Genomic DNA, 25,299 nt, shown 5'->3' with positions numbered 1-25,299 from the left:
GTTCAGTGTCCTTCAAAATAATTCATCTTCTCTTTCCTAGTTTTCATTTCTTTGGCATTTTCATGTATATTTCGGAAGCATTCTATCTTAGTTTTACTATCTAGGCATTCACCCCTGAACAATGTATTGTTTTCTTAAATTTATTTTTGAATTTTATTTAAACAATGTCATGTTATATATATTTTTCTATTCTCCTTTAACTTAATATTAATTTTTGAGATTCATTCAGACTGAGTATAGATTCACTTTCATTTCTGTATAGAAGTTTATTATATGCTAAGTTTCTTGTTTATGAACATTTAGGTTGTTTTTTGTTCTGTTGATACTATAAAGAATGCCTCTACAAACATTCTTGTATATGCCCTCTGGTTGATACATATACATATTCAGGGAATATGCCTTGAAGAGAAATTGCTAAGCTGTAGGGTATGTAGATGTTCAATTTTACTAGGTGATATAAAATTGCTTTGCTAAATTATTGTTTAAATTCACATTTCCTCAACAGTATTTAAAAGTTCTTTTTGTACTATATTCTCACAAAAATGTAATATATTAAGATGCAGTGTTCTTAAGCTGTTCTTGTATAATGATATGTGATTATAGTTTTAATTTGTATTTCCATAACAAACATGATATTGGACATCTTTATGTATGATCCAATAGATTTTCTTCTGCTATATATTGTAGGTTTTCTGGGCTCTTTTTAAAAAGTAAATGTTTTTAATATATTTTCTGTATATTTATTCTTTGTAGGTTTTATGTACTTTAATACCTTTCCCAATTTGTGTTTTTTCTTTTTGCTATCTTTCATAAAAACTTCAATTTTATTGTGGTATAATGTATGTCATTGCCATAATAGTTTTCATTTTCCTGGGTAGTTTAAGGAAACTTTTCCTACCAAGCGTTAGAAATTTAGTCTCTTATATTATCTTTTAGAGGTTTTTAAAAATTTGCCTTCTACAATTACATCCTCAATTTATCTGAAATTAATTTTGCTTATGTTGTGAGGTAGAGTTTCCTTTCATTACCTTTTACTTTTTACTTATGAAAACTGTTTGCTCCAAAATGATTTATCTTTTCCCTTATGCTCCATAATTTCTTCTCTTTTATATATCAGAATTCTACGTATGAATGGATCTGTTTAGGGGCTCTCTGTTCTACTCTAGTGGTGCATTTATCTATTGTACTGATACCACACATTTAAATCTCTGTGGAGTTCTATTGCATTTTGGTATCTGTTAGGGTATCTTCTCCCCCAGACTTTTTTACTTTAGGCATTTCTTGCATTATTAATATCAAATTTAGAAGTAATTTTGAAGTTTCATGAAAACCCAAGTTTGATATTTTTATTTGAATTCTAGTGAATCTGTATTTTGTTTGAGGGTAATGATATCTCCAAAACAACTCTAAGTATGCTATGCTTCTCCATTTAATTAGGTCTAGCTTAATGGATTTAAATAATTATATATATTTCATTAGATTTACCCTTAGTACTTTTATATTTTGTTGATATTCTAAGTATTATTTTTCTCAATTGGATGTGCTCATTTTTTGTTTTTTGTTTTTGTTTATAACAATACAATTCAATTTGGTATGCTGATTTTATATCTATTAATCCTAATAAATTCACTTACTTGTTAATTTATCAGTACATCCTTCTAGGTTTTATATATAGAAAATGACATCATCTTGGAATAATGTCAGTTTTATTTTGTATTTTCAATACTTTTACCTCTAATATTTTCCTGTTCTTATTTTCCTATCCTGACTATAAAAAGTAATGAAAGGGGTCATCCTTGTTTTAACTGATCTTAAAGAAAATGTATTTATATTTCATCCATGTGTATGACACTTACTATAAATTTTTACTGATGCCCTTTGTCAGCTAAATGCATTTCTACTTAGCAAAGAGATTTTGTAGAACATTGATCAATTTGGATGGCATCCTATTCTTTCATGATACTTTAATTCCCTTTTCATTTTTGTAAGCACTTTAACATCTTGTTAATATTCTATTTGCAATATTTCCAATCATTGTATTATGTGTATTTATTTTAAAGTTTGTTTGTATTTCTGCCGCTGGCTTGTTTTCTCTTTTGTGCACTGGATTTTTTTTATTAAGAATTCGTGCTTCTTAAATATCACTTATGAAAAATTGCAGCTTAGGTTTAAAATGTTTTTGACAGAAAATATTACTTTTTTCTCTGTAGACATCTAAAGGGCCATACCCTAGCACCACTTTAAATTCAATTTTCTACTTGGCATTTCTCAGGGTCTTCAGTATAAAGTCAGCCCAAATCTACATGAGTGAACCTTGTGATATGAAATTCTCAGAGCATAATTTTTTTTTCATAATCCCTTTCTCTTGCCCCATTGCCTTGTATCAAGAGGGGGATAAGCAAGATAGAGCTTTTGGTTTGTGTCCTGATTTACCACTTTTTCCTCTTTATGGTTTCGTGATACCAGTTTTTATGTGGCAGAACTGTTTTCTGGTTTTATATGTTTAAAATATTTTTCTTGCCCGGCTGGCATGGCTCAGTGGTTGAGCCTTGACCTATGATAGACCAGGAGGTCACAGTTCCATCCCTGGTCATGGCACATGCCTGGGTTGCAGGCTTGAACCCCAGTGTGGGGCTTGCAGGAGGCAGCCAATCAATAATTCTCTCTCATCATTGATGTTTCTCTCTCTCTCTCTCTCTCTCTCTCTCTCTCTCTCTCTCTCTCTCTCTCTCTCTCCCTTCCCCTATGAAATCAATAGAAAATATATTTAAAAGAAAAACAAAACAAAAATTCTCTGTTTTACTATAGCCAATCATTTAAATACTAGTTTTTAAAAATGTGTTTTTACTTATTCTAGTGCATATTTGCATATGTTCTTAGCGTTCCCCTATCTCTTTCTGAGAAGTGCTCTAATTCAAACTGATGCTTTGCAGTATGTAGTTTGTAAATACCCCACTCACTGTCTTTCTGATTTCTAGTTGGATGCATTTCCCAAAGTACAGGCCAAAGTGCAGAGCATGTTTATGGTCACAACTGTTCTCTCCTTTCCTGGGTTTACCAGGGCAATTCAGATACACTTTTCAGGACCAAATTGAGTTTCTTTTCTGCCAGTAATCTCTGGTACCACAATAGTTGGAGCCAATGGAAAGCTATAATCCCCAACAGATCAGGTTCTAGTACTCTTCTCATCTTTTTCCTCCCACATATACAATTTTAAATTGTGGTAACATTCCCTTTGAAATGCAATGGACCAATGGATAAAGGAGGGTAGGATGAAAGCAAGAGAATAATACTCTGAATGTCTTCAAACGCTGCAACCATGTACAGAGGGGAGATTACCCAGTGTTGTCTTTGGTGCAGTCTGGAAGTTGTTAAGCTAAGTAAGCAGCAGGACGGCAGAGCTGTTTCTTCCACTGGGCTAAGCAGGGTATAGCATTGTTTTGTTTAATTTAGTGTCTGTCTGTGTGTGTGTGTGTGTGTGTGTGTGTGTGTGTGTGTGTGTGTGTGTGATAATTCTCTGGGCCTTTTACTTTGTTGAAATTCCACCTGAATACTACTGACTGTGAATTACTTTTAAGTTTTGAAGGATTTTCAACCATTGTGCATTTTTCTTTGTTTTTAAGTCATATTTTGTCAGGAAAGATTATGTCAGAGGTAGATGGTGAGATGCTATTTTGAATCCAATTGTATTTTTGAGTCAAATCATACATATAAAGCCTGAAAGGCATGATATTCATAGATTATTTCTTCATGAATGACAAAATTTGCAATTAAATTTAGTTGGCTATGCTTCATCTTGGAGGAAAAAGAGATCCATTATATCCTTACTCTTCTAAGAAAGCTTTCAATCATTGTTTCTGGACTATATTTTTTTAAAGAAAGATATGAGGCAAATCTTTCTACTCTACACTGAGTATTTGAGTCTATATAATTAATTGTATTAGTCAGGTGAGACTAAGCTGTGATATAAAATCAACCCAAAACGTGCAATGTGTCAACAAAAATGAAGGTTAAATATCACTCACCTAATAGACCATAATGTTTCATTTCAGTGAATGGTTAGGAGTAAAATGAGGTACAGAGGTAGGGACATTCTTCTTCATACAATTACTCAGGGCATCAAGATAACAATAGCTGTGTTCACGTCAATGTGTAGCTTTCAATGTCAAACTATGGCTTACTATCCATTAGCTAGGAAGGGAAATAAGCACGAAAGTGTGCATGGGGCTTTTTTTACAAGCCAAGCCTGGAAGAGGCCCAGTCATTTCTGCTCACATTTTGTTTGCTGGAAATCAGTCACCGTGCCAAAACTACCTGTTTGTTTGTTTGTTTATGTTTAATTTTCAATTACATTGTACATTCAACACTTTTTGTATTAATTTCAGGTGTGCAGCATTGTCTTTAGCCAATCACATATTTTACGAAGTAGTATCCTCTGATAGTTCAGGTGCCCACCTGGCACAATACATAGTTATTGCAATATTATTCACTGCATGCTGTATTTTACATCCCTGTGACTATTTTGTGACTACCAATTTGTACTTCTTAATACCTTAAGCTTTTTACTCAGTTCCCCAATTCCCTTTCACTCTGACGGCCATCAGTCTGATCGCTGTATCTATGAGTCTATTTCTATTTTGTGTATTCATTTGTGTTGCTCTTTAGATTCCACATTTAAGTGAAATCATATGGTATCTGTCTCTCTCTGTCTCACTTATTTCCCTTAGCCTAATATTCTCTAGGTCCATCCATGCTGTCACAAATGGTAAGATTTCAACCTTTTTTATGGCTGAGTAATATTCCATTGTGTAAATGTACCACAACTCCTTTATTCACTGGTCCATTGATAAGCACTTGGGTTGCTTCTATATCTTGGCTATTGTAAATAACACTGGAATGAGTATAGGGAGCATATATTCTATTGAATTAGTGTTTTGTGTTTCTTCAGATATATACACAGAAGTGGAATCACTGGATCATAAGACAGTTCCATTTTTAATTTTTTGAGAAACCTCCATACTGTTTTCTACAGTGGCTGCACCAATCTGCAGTCCCATCAATAGTGCATGAGGGGCCCTAACCGGTTTGGCTCAGTGGATAGAGTGTCGGCCTGTGGACTGAAGGGTCCCGGGTTCGATTCCGGTCAAGGGCATGTACCTTGCTTGTGGGCACATCCCCAGGAGGGAGTGTGCAGGAGGCAGCTGATCGATGTTTCTCTCTCTTCGATATTTCTAACTCTCTATCCCTCTCCCTTCCTCTCTGTAAAAAAAATCAATAAAATATTTAAAAAAAAAATAGTGCATGAGGGTTCCCTTTTCTCCACATCCTCACCAATACTTGTAATTAGTGGATTTATAGATGACTAGAGGCCTAGTGCACAAAAATTTGTGCACTCGAGGGGGGTGTCCCTCAGCCTGGCCTGTGCCCTCTCGCAGTCTGGGACCCCTTGGGGGATGACCACCTGCTGGCTTAGGCCTGCTCCCTGGGGGATAGGCCTAAGCTGGCAGTCAGACATCCCTCTGGCAGCCCAGGAGCCCTTGGGGGATGTCCACCTGCCAGCAGGGAGCAGGCCTAAGCTGCAGTTGGACATCCTTAGTGCTGCTGAGGAGGCAGGAGAGGCTCCCGCCACCACCGCTGTACTGGCAGCTGTCAGCCTGGCTTGTGGCTGGCAGAGCTCCCCCTGTGGGAGTGCACTTACCACCAGAGGGCAGCTCCTGCATTGAGTGTTTGCCCCCTGGTGGTCAGTGTGTTTCATTGTGACCAGTCATTCCCAGTGGTTCTGCTGTTAGGGTCAATTTACATATTTCCCTTTTATTATATAGGATAACCATTTTGACAGGTGTGAGGTGACATCTCTTTGTGGTTTTAATTTGCAATTCTCTGATAATTAGTGGTGTTGAGCATCTTTTCATATGTCTATTGGCCATCTGGATGTCCTCTATGGAGAATTATCTATTTAGTTCCTCTGCTCAATTTTTAAATTGGAGTGTGTGTGTGTGTGTGTGTGTGTGTGTGTGTGTGGGTTGAGCCACAACTAACTACACAGTATAGTCAAAGCATTGGGGGAAGAAAGAAGATAAAATACATGTTTTGATAAACCACTTAAAATTTCTACCACACTGAAAAATCTATAAAATTCTATCAGGGCACTTAAGTCTTAGTCACAGTTATGCAACTTGACCCTTAAAGAATTCACAAATCATCAGATCCTTCTATTTAGTAGTGAACTGTGCAGAACATTTCAGGAGAGACTTTACCAAAGACTGCATGTGCATGTGAATTGCACTGAGTCCAAAGTCCTTTTGACATCCACAGAGAAAAATAGAAGGATTTGCAAAACCAATAGGCTCACAAATATGAAACAACTTTAACAAGTAGCATTTGTGAACTTTAGCTCAGTATTGATGCATTAGTACTTCATCCATCTGATAATGTAAATCCAATTGCACTAAATGCAGAAACATCCTCAATATCTGTTTTAGGCTACAGAATGCTAACTTATTTGGACTAAGAATAAGTATAACTTACTGGAGAAAAATTAAAGTGCATTAAGCTACTATGGCCTATTATATTATCTAAATATTAGAAATTTTATTAAGCTCCTAACTCTAACTCTGAAACAACTGGGGAGTTGTCACCGAACTATTTTTAAATTGTTGATAAATTTAACAGAACAGACCTCAAGGCAATAAGAGCAGAATAGTGAAACTTTTTGTTTTGTTTAATTTGTTTTCTTCTGGTTAAAACACATTTTATTAGATGTGGTATTTAGAATATATTTTCATTTGTATGGGATAAGACTTGACAATATTACTATAATGTTAATAGTAGTATATGGTATTATTGCCAACATTTCAGAGAGAATTTTACACTTATTTTTCCTCAATTGAATTTTTAATCCCCCTCCCCACGACACACACATACATAAGCATACACACACATTGTTTTCAATTTAGGGGTGTTGACAAAAAGCTTTATAAAAAATGAAATTCTATAACAAAAGTAAGTTAAATTTAAAGACATTATCTAAGAAATTCTTCTCATATGTAAAATACCATTCATTAGACAGAAATAAGAATATTGTTTCCAGATGCCAGTTATTTATTGATTTTTCTATTGCAACTATTTTTGAGCACATATATAAAATCCAGAGAAAGTATATGGAAAAAAAAAACTTTAGAAATTCTGTAATAGCAACATCCTTTCCAATGCAATCATCATCATTATCTCTAGATAAATACCATTTGAATGAATGCTATTTGATAAAATTGTTATGTACAGGGAAAATGGATTCTGAATGCAGATTAATCTGGCTTTGAACCCCATTTTTTAACTAAACTTATCTTAGATAAATGACTTTTACCTCATTAAGGCTTGATTGTCTATATGTTAAATAAAAATAACTTTTTGGGAGTCTAATCAGTATAATATATGAGTAGATTATGGCATATTTTGGCATATAGCAGGTGTTTAATAAGTACCACTAATTTAGTGAGAATTATAGAGGTTCTCAAGGTGTCGTATGAGGATGTCTCATGGTTTCTGACATACTTTAAGAGAATTATTTCTTTGTGTAGAAAACTATTTCATTCTAAGTTTCCATTTGAATTTTCATTCACTCACCCATGTACGGAGGAGTTTCTCCAACACTACATGATGTGTGAAGACCTCATTGCTCTGACTTATAAGTCTAATCTGCTTTGTGTTAATTTTAGTTATTTTTTAGCTGTGATTTAAAATATAGAAAACATGCTGTAATCTACTTTGTGTTATTTTTAAATTTTAACTTTTAATTTTAAATATAGGGAACATGAAGAGATGTAATGTATACAATCAAAAGCTACTTGGGGATCTCAATAATCGTTAGGAGTGTAAAAGGGTAGTGAGATCAACAATTTGAGAAAGCTGTGCTATAGTCTCAAACACAGGGTCCTGCATGTATCATGACGCAGCTCCCAATACGGAGCTCTGAGTGTGCGAGGATGTGTCACGGAATGGACCATGACTGCGTGGCGATAAGAACAGAGGAGTGAATCTTAAACATGAAACAAATACAGATTGTTCTAAATAATACATTATCATCTTTCATTTTAATTATAAAAACTAGAACTGTTTAATGTCCCCAGCAGAATGGGCTTTTTTGTTTGTTTCTTTATATTTGGGATGTGTGTGTGTGTGTGTGTGTGTGTGTGTGTGTATGTGTGTGTGTGTTTGCACTGCAGTTAACTTCACTGTGCAGCAGTAAGCAGGCAGGCTTCCTGACTCTGCCACCATTACATTCACTATTAAACAAAAGCTCTTACTTCAGACAATATTTGAACAAACCAATTCTGAGAGCAGCATTATTCCCAAGGATTGTTTATTGTGATTATCTTATCTGTTCACTTAGAATCCTTATTGGTTCTTCCCTTTATTTCAGTGTCAGCCGTTCTGACAGCGAGCACCTGTGTATATTCTGGTTATTCAAATCCTTCTTGCATCACACACAACGATCCTGCCTCGTTACCCTTCAGATTACATACTCTTTCATAAAGCCCCCGGAGTTTATAGGGTTGACTGAAAAGAATTACATTCCATTTTTGTGTTTACATGGAGGCAGGCTGCTATAATAAAATAGCCTTCTGCTAAGAATTAGGATCTCAGGATTCCATTCTGAGCACTCCTGTGAACTCTAAGATCTAATTTACAAAATTTTGTGAATGCAAATGCATATATCCATCAGGGGAAGAAATCTGGGTGATTTAACAACCATTAACTGTAGAATTCCATGTGTTCTTATTTTATATTAATTAATTAATTAATTAATTAATTAATTAATTAATTCACTCAACTGATAAACATTCATTACCAGGCACAGTGTTAGGGATTGGGAATAATAATAATCTGCACTAAACATTTTCATGTATTACTTTCATGTAATTACTCATACTCTCCACCTAATCATTTAAGAAACTGGCACACACAAAGCTAAATAATTTCACCAAGCTCTCAGAGTAATAACTGGCAGAGCTAGACATCAAAGCAAGAATGACCAGCTCCAGACCTTGCCCCTGTAACCACTAAGCTACACTGCCTCATACTCCATTATCCAGTAATCTCCAAACATATATGTTTACTAGAGGCCTGGTGCACGAAATTCATGCTCTAGGGGGGTCCCTCAGCCCGGCCTGCACCCTCTCACAGTCCTGGAGCCCTCAGGGGATGTCTGACTGATGGCTTAGGCCGGCTGCCAGGGGGCCAGAGAAAGCGGGCCTAAGATATCAGTCATATATCCTTAGCACTGCCGTGGAGGTGGGAGTGGCTCCCACCACTGCCACTGTGCTTGCTAGCCTTGAGCCTGGCTTCTGGCTAAGCGGCACTTCCCCTATGGGAGCATACTGATCACCAGGGGGCAGCTCCTGCATTGAGCATCTGCCCCCTGGTGGTCAGTGTGTGTCATAGTGACCGGTTGTTCTGCCGTTTGATTGACTTGCATATTAGCCTTTTATGCCTTCAGGATAGAGCCAAACTGGCTCTCTGACATCCCCTGAGATGTTCTGGATTGCGAGAGGGTGCAGGCAAGGCCAAGGGACCCTACCTGTGCATATCGGGGCCAGGGAGGGATGCAGGTAGTTGGCCAGCTGGGGAGAGACTGCCAGAGGGCCCCAGAGCATGTCTGGCCCATCTCACTCAGTCCCTATTGGCTGGACCCCAGCAGCAAGCTAACCTACCAGTCAAAATATCTGCACCCTGGTGACCAGTGCACATCATAGCAAGCGGTTGAGGGGCCTTAGCATATCATTAGCATATTATGCTTTGATTGGTTGAACAGCTGACCAGACAACTGGACACTTAGCATATTAGGCTTTTATTATATAGGATTATTATCACCTAGAAAATTTCTAAAACATTTTACCCATTTGTTTATAAGGAAATATAATATAGACCAATTCAGCATAAGGAGTGGTTATTTAGTAATCTGTATATTTAAAATGTTTCCAAGATGATTGAATAAAATTCATTGCTAATTCTCATTATATACATGTCTTCCAAAATTGGTTTAATATTATTGTATATGTGGGTAGAAATAAGGGGAAGAGAAAGGAGGGAAAATATAATGAGCAAAGAATACTAATGGACAAGAAAGAGAAAATGAATACACACATGAAAGAAGGAATGAGTGGGGACAGGCAAAGTAAGCTCAGAGGTACAAAGGGAGTTTCCCCAAAATGTGGGCCCTTTTGTTCAAAATGTATCTACCACAACTCTTTTATATACTGCTTTCATTTCTACCATTCTATTCCCCTAATCACTCCACCTTCACTCTCTTCATACACATGCACGCATGTACACAAAATATACAAGTATGTGCAATGGCAGACCTAAGAACACCTTACAATTCCTGTGGATTCTCTTGTTAACGATATGGAAAAGACCCAAGATTAATTCAGTGTTGCTCCCAATAGCTCTCAAGTGTTCAGTTAGAATGAATTCAATTCCATAAATTATCATGCTTGATATGTATACTCACTGAGGAAATATGCTGATGAAGTTGAACTTAAGTAAATACAGGTTTATGAACTGTGTGTTTGTGCAAGGTTTGAACTTTCAATCAGCTTGAAGAATATATTCATAAGAAGCCACCCTGAATTTTTCAGAGTTTGACACTTTGATATCTTACTAGAGCATGAATCTAGATGAGTACACCATCAGAGAAGCACACATACAAATGGGAGACTATATGTATATTTTTTTTCCTAACTTCACCTCCTAATTTGGCATAGAATAGTTTTTAGTCCAGAGAATTTTACTCTGTTAGAATTGCTTTCTTACTATTATCTAATGGCCAGACTTTATCATGCTATTAATTTATATATATTATGTACGATTTATATATATATATATGTACATTTTCTAAGTGATAAATACCAACATAGAAAGAACTATAAACAAAAAAATAATCAGACTCACCTAGCAGTTTTGCTCACATATTAAAGCAAGAAAATGATTTCATCTTCCAATTTTAAAGAAGATAAATAATAAAAATATGTACATACAGTTACTACAGATACATTTTTGATGTTCCATGAGCACAAGGGTGAAAAATTACTACAGACTTTTAACACTAAAACTCCTCTCAAATCCTAGATAAAAGAATGGAAGAATACATTTAAGTTCAATTGAGTAGAAGACTCATTAAGTAAAAATAGCCTTGGCACACTAGTCATTAATTGAAGTGTAAGTCTAAAATTTAAAATAAAAGATCAATGATGTCTCCTTCAATAGAAGAAATTAAGTATTCCTTAACTGAATGTTTACTAACAGTTTTACTTCAACTAAGGGATTATATAAACCATAGAATTAAGTCTATACCATAAAGTCCCAAGGTGAAAATGTTTTACTCTTAGATATTTTGTTATTCCATTGAGAAGAAAGCTTTTATTTAAAATTATACTAGATACCTGGTGCATGAAATTTGTGCACTGGTGGGGGGGGGTGGTCCTCAGCCCACCTGCCCCTTCGTAGAGTCCAGGAGCCCTCAGGGGATGTCCTACTGACTGTTTAGGCCCACTCCCTCTTTGGTTTCTCCAGCTCAGTGCAGTCTGACAGACCCAGCAGTGCCTTGTCCCCTGATTTCTATGAGGCTAAGCAAATGCTGCTGCTTCTGTTTGAGAGACTACTCTTCCCACCACTCCCTCCCCCAAATACACACTTTTAAAAATAACAAATATATCTCAAATTCAATTTTGCCCTTCAGACACCATCAGGTTCAAAGTATCTTACAAACTTCCCATGATACCTCAAGGCTGTGTTTGGTGCCCTTCTGATAGCCTTGGGCAACACCTTATGATTGGTTTATCAAAGCACATGCCACATTGCATTATAACTATGTGTTTCTTTTTCTTTTCCTTTCCTTGATGGTGTACTTGAAGGCCAGTATCCCAGGCCCTAAGACCTTGATAGTCTCATGGTAAACAATAAGTAAATAGGTAAATAAATATATAAATATAGATAATATAGATTTGCTGAAGTGCTTCATTGTTACTCTAGAAATGGCATATGAACTAGTACTTTATTTAGAAGACAGCAATAGGCAGGCATTATTTACACCCTGAGTTCTTCCAAAGAAGTGTCAATTAGCCTATAAAGAAATATAAGATATAGGAAAGGAAGGTAAATTTTAAACAAATGGGAAAGATGAAGTAAATGGAAAGTGACGTAGGAGCATAAAATGAAGCCAGAAATATAAACTAAGGTGATAATTATAAATTCACATAAAACCATTTGTCTCTGGTCATGATAGTATCTTTGCCCTATTCAAACTCTAAATGCAGAGATTTTCTCTTTATTTAAAGAAGATCTGTTTGTCACCTGCAATTTCTTCTAGTCTTAAGTCTGACATGCTTCCCTAACTTGCCCAAAGTTTTGGAGACAACTTTATGAAAAGCTTAAGAAAACTGCTCATTTCATTAGAAGCCTTGATCTCTTTCTTCTCCCAGTGGCCCCTAAATTCAGGCTTTGATACAATTGTACTAAGTTATACTAATTGGTACATTCTATTCCATATGTTTGGAGCTAGTTATATTGAAAGATAAAGTGCATATTTGCATATATAAATATGCATTGGATGCAAAATAATGCACAAATATATGCCAGTGATTTATTATATAAAATCTTAGTTCACAGTGTATCCAAAAATATCTTCACTATTTGTCAATAGGAAGTATAAATCAATTCTATTTTACTGGAAATTATGTGCAAAAAGTTTTCTCAAACCAAATAAAATGATCAATGCATAAATTTGACTGTCATGAATGAAAACTGAAATGTCTAGATCTATTTTTATCTCAATCTGGTTTACACTATAATTTTTCTGCTTAATTAATACTTTTCATTATTCATGTCTGTTTTGTTCTTGAAAATCAAAGAAGTTATTAAAGGTTAGAATCTCCCCGAACTCAATATTCTTATCTGTTAAAAAATGGAATTAGTTTTTCCTCTCTTTGGGTGAAAGCACTATCTAAATATTAGGTTACCTTTATTGAATCCACCTGAACAATTTAGTAAAAAGAAATATCAGAAGTAAATTACTCACCATACTGATTTCATGTTTTTCTTAGGGGGGAGGGGGACAAAACACTTGAAATTGTGGAGAAAACCGAATATCTTCTTCCTGTTTTGTCTAGTAGAATGATTCCCTTAAAGAATGCTAATCTTTTTAATAATTAATTTATTCGGTGAGTATTTTGGCAGTGTCTCCTCTGGACCAGGTGATGTTCTACATGACAGGAACACATCATTGTATAAAGGAAAGGAAAATCCCTTACTGCACACACACACACTCGCACGCATGTGCGCACGAGAGAGAGAGAAAGAGAGAGAGAGAGAGAGAGAGAGAGAGAGAGAGAGAGAGAGAGAGAGAGAGAGAGAGGAGAAATTGATTTTATTCAGTTGCCTACATACATCAGGCACTATAGGCTTTGTACTAGTATGTACATCATCTCATTTAATCTTTACCCAAACCCTGAAATTTATGTATTTTTGCCCTCAGTGTACAGAATTGGAAACAGACTCAGAAAAGTAAAGTGGTGACCCAAGTTCTCAAAGCCCAACAGATTATAGAACAGGGGTTTAAATAAGTTATTTCTGAGTATAAGGGCCACATTTCTAAAACAGTTACCCTTAAGTGGGAGAATGCATCTAAATAGGGTGGAGAACAATCAGCCCCTGACAAGATCAGGGCACCCTAACCCTTTTACTAATAGCATTCCTTTTGGAGGGCTAGGTCATGTAGGCTTTCCTGATTTCTAATATCTGGGGATCTGCTCCCTATAGAAAGCTACATTACTTAATTAGTCTATGATACTTCCTAACCTTTCCAGATTTAACTTCAAATAAGTCGCCTTTGCTGATTTTATAGAATCTGAGTTCTCATCCCTAACCAGACTTTCATAGCTCCTGTTTTTCCCATTTCAGTTGAACCCATGGGTTTTCTGGAAGTCATTCATTCTTCCAGTGTGTGTGTGTGTGTGTGTGTGTGTGTGTGTGTGTGTGTGTGTGTGTGGTGTGTGTGTGTGTTTAACAATAAAAATTGTGGAACTACGATAAAAATAGTATCCTCTAGGCTGCTTCTGGGATGGAATGCAAATGCAAAAAGAACAGAGAAACTGTCCAACTCTAATCCACTAGCTCCCTCTGGCTTAGTCTACCAACTGGTTCCAAATTGTCTCTCTCTTGCTATGTGTATGTGTATTAATCTTTTAAGGTTTAATTAACATACTGCCATAATTCCTTTTTATTATTTAGGTGTTTTTAAAAAAATTTCATGAAGTATATACATATGTTAAATGCATGTATGAAGACATTTTTATATATAATTATAATGAAATACAGATCAAGACAAAGAATAGTCACCTAAAAAATCTGTAAATAACTCAAAATTAGCCATTTTATTAAATCAACTAACTAGTCCAATCTATACAAAATACATCAATTATACCAATTATTTCATTACACAGCTGTTTGATTAAATTGAATAGAAACTCACATAACAGAGTATCAAGTATGATGTTATTTTTTATATGGCAAATACGATGTTATTTTTATTATATGTGTGTGTTTTATAATACAGTGAATATGGCAGAAGCATTAGATAAATAGTTAATATCAAACATTTCTAACTTGCAAGGAACCTAAATCTCTTTCTCAAATTGACTTAACACATAACTAAGTTTATTAGAGCTTATAAAAATTATTATATTTCATCTTGAACCCCATTTGGGAAAAAGGACAGAAGTTCTCTTCAAATTATGTCACAAAGCGACTGCAGTTATAGAAGCACAATCGATATTGATGAATAACGATGAAAAGGATGGCTGCCTTGAACCTGGCACAATTCTATCCTCAGGGACTCTTGGGGCTGTCTGGGGATGCTCAGTTCTGTGCTGGTAACATAAACGACTCTACTCAATTGTGATCATTGACAAAATAGAGTTTGCTCAGTAGGGTTTGGCTCATTTCCTTTGGGAAATCATCCCAGTAAAATCCTTAGATAGTGCTCAATTTTTTGACTTATAAGTTCATAAAACTAACACTTTTCAAAGCTCCTCATAACTAGGAACAACTACACACACTCACACACCTACATGACTTAGACATCATTGGTATATGTGTGACATAACTATTCCAAACAAAGGCAAAACTTAGGTCTTGACCAGAAATCTGAACAGAACTCATCTCTTACATTAAATACTGATTCAATAGATATGAATGCAATGTATCAACCAGTATTATATACAATTCTTCATGGTACATTTAGGAAAAGGTAGGCTATCTTAAGTATAATTTTGGAAGGAGCAGAAGACAAAGTTGATTGTTTGAAATTATTAAAAGTTCTATTGGGTCCATTTTTTTAGTGTGAGCTATGTTAATAGCATGTGTGTACCACGACTTGTACTTAGGACTGACTATAATTTAACTGAAATTAGTTCTTTAAAAAATAAAAAAAAATTTTCTTGTGTTCTGATTTTAAAAAGCAACCTCTTTTACTTTTATTCTAACTTTCCCTTTTTCTTTCCTGTTTCCCTTCTGAAGGTAAAGTTGGTTAACAAAGTCTTCTTTCTTACCTATCCTTAGGTGTCTGACACGCTACAAAGGCCCTGAAGCACACTTTTCTGCTGATGAAATGTCTCCAGGCCCTGCTTCAAACTTTCCTGCTCCCATCCTGTGCTGGAAAACAATTATCCAGGGGCCTCTTGTGTTTCTGCATGTCTTGTGAGCAGAGGCACTGACAGCTTTTGTTCCCAGCTGTCTTTTCAAAAATGTGTGTAATAGCGAACAGTCTCCAAAGACAGAAGAAGTAGCCCTCCTTATGGAGCAAAGGGCAGGTTTGTTTACAGTCCAGTATAATAAAGATAATTGCTCCCTCTGTGGTAAAGGGCAGGTTTGCTTGCTGCCATTATAAAAAAACACAAAACAAAACAAAACACACACCAAGTTTCCTAAGCTCAGGCAACCTCAGCTATGACATAAACTGGGCATGTAGGTGTCACCCAGCCCTCATTGTATCACCCTGAGTGGTGCCTAGGGGACTTCTGCAAGATGACAATACTTTGCCTACTGCTGTTGCTATGAGTAATAAACTGCCCTTTCTGTCTCCTGCCAATGTACATGAAACTGTGGCAGGTCCTTCACTGTTCCCAGCATCTTGTGTCCCCAGTTTCTGTCCTTCTGTTTTATATAAGGACTAGAGGCCTGGTGCACAAAATTTGTGCAGAGGTGTGTGTGTGTCCTTCAGCCCAGCCCGCACCCTGTCCAATCTGGGACTCCTCGAGGGATGTCCGACTGCTGATTGGGCCTAAACGGGCAGTCGGACATCCTTCTCACAATCCAGGACTGCTGGCTCCTAAATGCTCGCCTGTCTGCCTGCCAGATTGCTCCTAACTGCTTCTGCCTGCCAGCCTGATCACGCCCTAACTGCCCTCCCCTACTGGCCTGGTCACCCCTAACTGCCCTCCCCTGCTGGCCTGGTCACCCCTAACTGTCCTCGCCTGCTGGCTTGGTGACCCCCAACTGTCCTCCCCTGCTGGTCTGGTCACCCCCAACTTCCCTCCCCTGCCGGCCATCTTTGACCACATGGGGCGGCCATCTTGTGTGTTGGAGTGATGGCGAATTTGCATATTACCACTTTATTATATAGGATTCTCTTCTCCACCCAGATCCTATAGATGATGACTCATTGATTGGTCAGTCATCTCTAAATCTTTCAATTTAATTTCTCTCAAATCTCTGCCTCCTTAGTCTAAGGTCTCCCCGTGTGTGGAAAACACAGAATCAAATTAAATAATAAGTGACAATGAGCTAAAGTCAGCGGGATAAAAAGGATGAGAAAGAAAGTGTTAAGTACAACGGGAAATTTGGATTTTCTGTGGCGGATGGGCCATGAGAATCCTTACAGCAGCTGGATTTTCGATGCCATCCCCACTGGAGACATCCCTCCTGGGTCTGGGGTTTTGGAGTGGGATGCCTTGCTGGGCTAGGTACCTTGCTAATTTAACAGTTTACTCCACCTTTTCACTTCTTTGTACTCAATGCTAAATATATTACTTCCATAGCAGTTCTATTTCTTACCTCTCTTCCTACCACTTCAACAATAAAATCAGTAGACTGACACTCAGATAAATATGGTTAGTAGTCATGATTTTTTACCTCTAATTTTAGAGAGTTCAGGAGGGATGACCGATAGCCCTCTGCAACTGGAGTCATGAGACTCAATGGCTACTTATTACAAATGCAGATCTGCAGGCCGTGTACGCCAAGGATTTTGATTCAGTAGGGTTGATGTGGAAAAACATAAATTTTCCATTTTTAATGAGCTTCTAGGATAAACCTAAAGTTTTTCTGCAGGACATATATGAAAAATTCTCCACCTTTGCTCAATCTCACGGAGATAGTTCAACCACAAATGCATAGATTAGTCACTGACAAATCTTACTTTATGGCAGTGATTTGACTTGGCAGATACTTTACTGCCAGGGGTATTTAGATAATTATTTTTGGCCCATGAAATGGAAAGATATATGTTAATATGAAAAAACTGCTTTGTTCTAAAATTTTGGCATATATTTGGAAATTTTTTTTTCTGATCTATGGTATGATACTGTATTAATTATTAACATAGCCATCAATAGGAAGATGTATAACTAGAATGAAAAAATTGAAAGCTATAACTTGTACTCACTTGGCAAAATATTAGTACCCCCAAAGTACTTTATTTGAATAGGTTAAATAATGCAAAATTTTTTAGGAAAATACTAAGGGGGTATTTTTAAAAGTCAAGACTATTGCATCAGATAGTGAGATCATGTGATACTTGTCTTTCTCTGACTGTCTTATTTCACTTAGCATAATACTCTGCAGGTCCCTCCATGCTGTCTGAGGAGCAAAACAGACCCAAAGACATGAAAGCTTGGAATAGACAGACTAATCTCAGAGGAAAGAGGGGCAAGGCGGGAAGAGATTAATCAAAGATCTTATATGCATACTAGAGGCCCGTTGCATGAAGAGATTCGTTCAATAGGCCTTCCCTTCCCCTGGCTGGCGGTACCAGTTTTCCTCGGGCATCCAGGACCCAGGCCTTCACTCCGGCTGGAGCCTTCAGTTTTCGCTCTGCCACTTCATGCCTATGCATGCAAATTAACTGCCATCTTTGCTGGGTTAATTTGCATACTCTCCTGATTGGCTGGTGAGCATAGCAGAGGGATGGTCAATTTACATGTTTGTCTATTATTAGGTAAGATATGTATAACCCATGGACACAGACAATTGTCCTGTTGAAGTCAGGGAGTGGTAGTGTGAGGTGGAGAGGTCAATGGGGGAAGAAAAAGGAACATCTGTAATCCTTTCAACAATAAAGATAAATTTTAAAAAACTATTTCAGTTATGGCTGTTGAAATCATAAGGTATAAAATAGGGTGTTAATGAAAAATATTTTACATCAATAGTTTGAGATGCATTTAAAGAAAGGGCATGGATAGTGACATTGATAGTTCTGCAGATATCTCTCACTACATCAACTTCCTAATAATGATGTTTATGAGAAAAGTTATTTTTTTCCATGTTTTTTAAATTAAATAACCTAAGTAATAGGAGCAGCACAGTAACTGCTTTCTTTGTTGAGTACTGACCAGCACACTTCATTTCCATCAGGTTTGATTAGGAGTCTCACAGTTACATTAAGTCAAAACAAGCTACAGATGAAAGCTACAAGAATGACGAAAACACCATGTGTCTGCAGTGCTTTAGAGGTAGGGATACCACCGTTTAGAATGGCAGGGACTTGGGGGATATAGGAAATATTTCCATCTGCACATTCAACTGAATGATGATGGGATTATTGGGGATAATTGATGATACATAAAACAATTTGACCAATATTTTAACATATATGCATTTTTTACATCATTAGGTGGTCTTTATCAATAGACTATTAAAAACAACAACATAAATTTCAGACAGCATTTTTCCTCTGAGGTTGTTTTGATAAAAGTTGATGGGACTTACAGTTTACGACAATTTTTACTTTCTTCACATCCGGGAATGACACATCGTTTTCTGCACTGCATTCATATTCTCCAGCCTGGTCCCTGGTGATTCCATAAATGTCCAAATACTGTCCGTTTTCAAATGGTTTGGCTACAAGAAAAAAAAAATTAGAGCATTTTAAATTGTAGCCACCTGAGGCTTCATTCAAGTAAAACAACAAACTTGGGTCTTCCTATTAGATATTGGTGACAAAACAATTTCAAATGAAACTGGGGAATTATTAAAACCTTTGTTCTCCTGTGTTCAGAGGAAACGTCAGAGAAAAAAAAGCAAAAACTGAACAAGGGACTATAACAATACTGTTTCCCCAGAATAGGATCTACATGTGTTCTTTTTAATTGATTGTGGTCTCCTAACCTTGTCATGCATCAAATAGAGCTTGGCACATTTCTGTAATTGAGTTCAACAACCTCCTAGCAGTGCAGATGAAGTTCGCTAATATCACTTGGTTCATATTGACTTTTATACACTGTATGCTAGCAACCTGACACTTAACCTAACTAAATGTTACTTTCCTTTTGGGGAAATCTCATCCTCAGTGTTTCAAGCCAGATGGCTTGAAAATAGTAGAGAGATATAATAAATCATTACCATGTTTCAGTTTCCAAAATTATTAAATTTTTTTCAAGAGAGGTACATCTTATATACTATATATGACTTACACAATAAACCTCAAAAAATCTTTATGGCTCTCAAAAGAAAAGTTATAGTGGTCATTAAAAGCACACTAAATTATCTTTATTTTTAATATTTCAGGAAAACATCCTATTTGACTAAAAACTGCAGCAGATTAAAAATATAAAGACATAATCACAGGTGAAAGAATATCCCCAATGAGTTAGATTGAAAAAAAGAACGATGCCTTCTGAAATAATGGAATTTTTATTTATTTGAAAGCAGAGAAACATGTGGCGGGAAAGGCTGTGATTATCATGGCAAACGAAATGTGAATTTCAAGAGGTTGTGACCCTTCTCCCTTCTTGGACAAGTCTTTTAAAATCACATTTCAAGGCATACCAAAGAAAACTGGAAAATAAAACAATGATTCCATTAAATGGTCTGTTCCCAAAATCATCCGTAGTTTTGTGTTCATCTTACTTTGTCACCAAAACTACTCTAATAATGTATGTTATACAACCAGTAAGAATATTGAATTTTATGTGAATGAAGCAAAATAAAATTTAGTTATGCTGCTCCAAATCTAAAATCCATGTCAATTAAAAACAACAACAACACTTTTATTTTTTTCCTGTGGGATCTGTTACCTGGCCCTAAATCAGTTGCTGCTCTGTCTGCCTTCTAGGTTACTAAGACTTTGTTAGTTGCAACCTGGAGTGTTTAGGAAGTATATTATTAAGGCATTACTTCTTTTTTTTCTGGTTAATCATGAAGTGTAGACAGAGGAGTGTTATACTTGGATGGTAATTGGCTGGTAAGCTATTTCAGGTATAAGAAGAAAAGTTACAAAAGCACAAGTTGTCTTCAAAGTCCATATACTTAAAATCTGATTCTATAATCACTTTTTTGGTTCCACCCAGTGTCCTTACCTGACTCCAATATACAAGTAAAACATTGATTGGTTTTCTATTGTTCCCGTCCTCTTCTCTTATTTTCACTCTTATTAATGAAAATAATCTAAGCTTATATGTATCTGTAAAATCTACTAAAATATAGGGAGGGCAGAATCTTTAATCACATCCTAGAATTTTTAAAGTATAACTTGAATTAATGTAAGAACAATATTAAATGGAAATTAAAGTATGGAAGAATTGATATACTGTATCAGAATTAACCTGGATAGCAATGAAAAATGAAGCCAATCACGTTAAAGGTATCCTACTATAAAACATTGTGAAAACAAATTTATTAAGGCCTAACTTATTTTCAGCATTAAAATGTTACTTGAATATTTCTATTTTTGTGTACTGAGATAATTTTAAAAAAATTTATCCTCCAAAATGAATTTTTTGATAAAAAAATGTACATTATACCTGTTTGAATAATCAACTATTTTCTAATTCTTAAATAAATAATTAAATATGGTGTGTGTGAGTTTCTGTATTACTGCCTTTTGCTGTTTAAACATTGTAGATATATGAACAATTGTTATTAAAGTATTGAAGGATAAAAAGAAACACATTAGAAAGGTATGTCTACCAGGAAAAAATAAAAAAGGCTCTGAAAGATTAAAAGCAACTATAATAAGCTGCACAACAAAGATATCTCCAGTGTCAGAACCACTACATCAGTCAACTCCAAAGAACACCATTTATAACTAGTGAGTGTTTATCTCTGGAGCTCACTACACAATCTACTTAACCCTATTTCGGGATCCTTCTCAACTCCACCAAAGAACAATGTCCCTATTTACAACTACCAGAATTAGCAGTAAGTGTGTATGCATTTCTTAATTCGATACCTATAGAACCTGTGACTGAATGGTATTGCCAACACTAACCATCGGTAATATAGCACTAATATAAAGACACTTATGGGGCGGGAGGGTGAGGGGAAGCATAACTTCATGGTTCACTTTATTTTTCTCACTTACATTCAACATACTATGCAGCAGCTCTTCCTGTATGTGTGCTCTAAGTATTCTCTTGTGTTTACACAAGTAGCTCTGTTTCTATCCTGAACTCTTCCTTGCTCTCTTCTCAGTCTGATCTCACCAGGCATAAATTTCAGTTTTGAAACTTGGAGTAGCCCCTCAGGACTCAAACTCTGAAGCTTCCTAGTTGTCTGTACTTGGCTTGGCTGCCTCTGGTTTTTCTTGTCCTATTTTCCCCAATAGTAATTTTTCACCTTAGTTGTGGAGCCCAGGAAACCAATCCTCTTTTATACTTGGCTGGGTTGCCTCTTTTTTCATCACTCCTGACACAAGGGGAGAGGATTTGAGCACAGTACATTAAAATGCAAAGAACATTTCAGTCTATGCAATGTAGCCCAACTACTTTCCCCAAAGGCAGGGTAAAGAGCAAGACTGAGTGATATAGGGAGCTAGAGACATGAGGACCATCACTAACACCAAGCCTTTACAGTGTTTATGAGGATATTCAATACCTTCGGGTGCTCTTATAAATTTAGATGAAAAATAAAAACATTATGCAATATTTTCTTATATTCAGGATACCAATATAAATAAATGTCAATGAAATACGGCAGCCCTCTCTGGTCACAGATTTTGCCAATCTCTGTGAGTGCAGTGACAGTTTCTGTTTTGTTCATCTCTGTGTCTTCAGCCCCAGGGGCATGCCTGAAACATCCTATTCTTGGTAACTATTTGAGTAAATAAATAAGGACACTTATAAAATGAATGAATAAAGCCCTGTAAAGATAAGAGCACAGAAAATCAAAACTAAGCACTTACATTCAAAGAAGTTGTCACTTCTCTTTCTGAGTCAAGGAGAAGGAAAAGGAATTTACAAAGCATTGCCATCTTTGCTGACATCCTGAAGTGATAGGTGATGGCCATGGTGAGAACAGACTACAGTTTTCATAGATCCTTTGCAAAATCATAAAGACTAACAAAAACTTTCAATACGATTTGAAGAAAAAGGGATAAGTACTGCCTATACTCTCAACAATAGTTCTCTTTTATGTGTAGTCTCTTCCAGGCAGAGGTAGACTTGTCTCAAAAAATGAAGAACTGAAAAGATTCCCCATGCTTTTAATAATGCCACTATTATCACCATTTTCAAAAGGAAAGCTGAAAAAATAGGATGTAGCTATGCTTTATAAAATCTCTCTCGTCAGATTTATAAGAACCTGGCCAGAAATATTGCTATGGTGGCCACGAAAAGTGTATTAAGACTTAGCTTCATGGTTTGATAAGTCATATGAACCATACTTTATATTGCACATAAAAACTGCTAGCAACAGCATCAAATTTCTACAAAGTACTAATAATTTTCAGAAAAAAAACATTTGACAAAATAAATCTTGCTTTTCTTAATTTCTAGGACATTATCTTTCATGAGTTTTCCTCTCATCTTTCTGATCATTTGCTTTCACTTTTTCAAGAGAAATCCTTTACTGTTTCACATCCCTTAAATATTGATTTAGTCCTGACTTTTTTTCCCCTCACTGAGGACACTATTTACAGGGGATCTTGTTCATTCATTTGCATTTCATTACTATTTATGTATTGATAAACCCTTGATTGATCTACTTAGTCTATAACTCTGTCTTGAAACTTAAATACATTTAACCGGACATCTCCATTTGGATGACTCACCGACATCTCACAGTCGACACACTCAACACAGCCCGCCCTTCCCTGCCATCTCTGCAGCTCCTCCTGTGCTCCAAGCCTGTGAGTGCTTTGACCATCACCCAGTTGCTCAAGCCAGAAACCTCCTTATTAACTTTGACAATACATTTTATCTCAGTGCCCACAACCATCAGTCACTGTGGCCTGTAAATTTTGCCTCCTAAGTAATTCTCAAACCACTTCTAGAAGCCCCGTGTCTCAGTTACTGGTCTCTGAATGCATATACTCAGGTCAATGATTGTATATTGATTTGCAGAGTTATTCCAATCGTTTTCCAAAACCCTTGCTCAGAAGGAGTCATCCACTTTTCAAGGTTTTACTGCAGGAGTATATTTTGTTAGGGTCTCATAGCCATTTATTACTGAATGGTCACCTGCAAGTGAATTCTCAAAATATCCTTCAAAGGGTTTATTTACATTTATGATTGTTATTTTCTGTCAGCTTATTATCCACCAGCATATTTGGTATCCTGCAAGTATTTCTTCTACGGATGTTACCATACTGAGAAGTTAGGGATGCGGGTTCTAGAACTGTCTATCTGGCTTCAAATCCAGCTCTGCCATTTATAGATATATTTTACAAGAAACTTAATGGTGAGTTTACTCATCTGAGATGTGTGAGGATAACAGAACCTGCCTCATATAGATGTTGTGAGGATTAATTGGGTTAATGGAATTAAAGCACTTAGAACTCATCTTAGGAATTAAAAAATGCATTACCTGTTATTACAATGCACAGGTTTAGGCATGCCAGGAAGGTCAATTTAGATAAATATTGTTTCCATGGTGAGAAGTCACTATATTCAAGAATTAGTGCTTCTGTCTTAACATGTTATTCAAGGGAACTAGAAGTTAAAGTAAGAAAGTCACTCAAGTAGCATTATTAGAAATTACCAGTTCAGTTCTCATACCGCTGTAGGAGATCATCACACACATTGTCCTGTAGATCTGTAGGTGGAGTTGACAGTTAATCTCATGTGGGGTCACTTTCTCTCTGTCTGAATGCCCAAGGGCAATTTAACCTTCTTGATTCACTCCACTTTTCATATATATATATATATATATATATATATATATATATATATATATATATATTTTGAGGCTAACGGCTGCCTGAACCCATGGCTGCCATGAGCCCCACGCCTTGCAGCCACTGTGGTTTTGTCCGGATGGACGTCTGCCCTAATATATATTATATATTATATATTATATGTTATATGTTATACGTTATACGTTAGACGTTAGACGTTATACGTTATACGTTATATGTTATACATTATACATTATACATTATACATTATATATTATATATTATATATTATATATTATATATTATATATTATATATTATATATTATATATAATATTCACTATATATATTATATATATATATGTATATAGTCATCCTTGAATAGTCTCTGATCTGAAAACAATATTCAAAGATGGCTTTTAGCTTTGAGTTTGTGAAGGGAATTGTCAGCTGAGTGAGATAGCATCCTTCTGGACTTTTTTTTATCTTTATGCACTTGATTCTTGCTGCCTGAAACACCTTATCCTTCAATTCACCCTAATCACTGCTTCTCATCCTTCAGGTCTCTGCTTATGCATTACCTCCTCAGAGGAACCTTTCATGACTTACTCACAACTCAGTCTAGTAGATTCATGTCACATGTTTACAATATATATGTATATATACATATATATATATATCACTAATGTTATGTGTTATGTACATGTTTCCTATTACTTATTTAATTATTAGTAACTTTTAAAATATGTTTTGTGTTACACTGTAAATTCTGTGATATAAAAAGCCTCAACATATTCCAAGTTTAGTATGGGCTCTATATATTTGTTGACTATATAATTAAAGAAAGATAAGAATAGAAAGTTCAGAAAATTTGACATTTCATTAGAAAAGGTAAATTAATCTTCTTATTTAAAT

General features: G+C 35.9%; 1 protein-coding gene across 1 annotated transcript in view; it reads right to left on the bottom strand.

Annotated features, from left to right (window-relative positions):
- Positions 1-25,299, bottom strand: part of NEGR1 (neuronal growth regulator 1) — an 893,227-nt gene that overhangs the window by 298,001 nt on the left and 569,927 nt on the right. The window contains exon 4 of the mRNA XM_059689178.1: positions 19,042-19,173. Within this exon, the coding sequence (XP_059545161.1) occupies positions 19,042-19,173 (132 nt within the window). The remainder of the gene's footprint in view (positions 1-19,041; positions 19,174-25,299) is intronic.

The sequence above is a fragment of the Myotis daubentonii genome, chromosome 3, assembly GCF_963259705.1.
Source record: "Myotis daubentonii chromosome 3, mMyoDau2.1, whole genome shotgun sequence".
NCBI classification, from domain to species: Eukaryota; Metazoa; Chordata; class Mammalia; order Chiroptera; family Vespertilionidae; genus Myotis; species Myotis daubentonii.
This window is presented reverse-complemented; position numbering and strand designations above follow the sequence as displayed.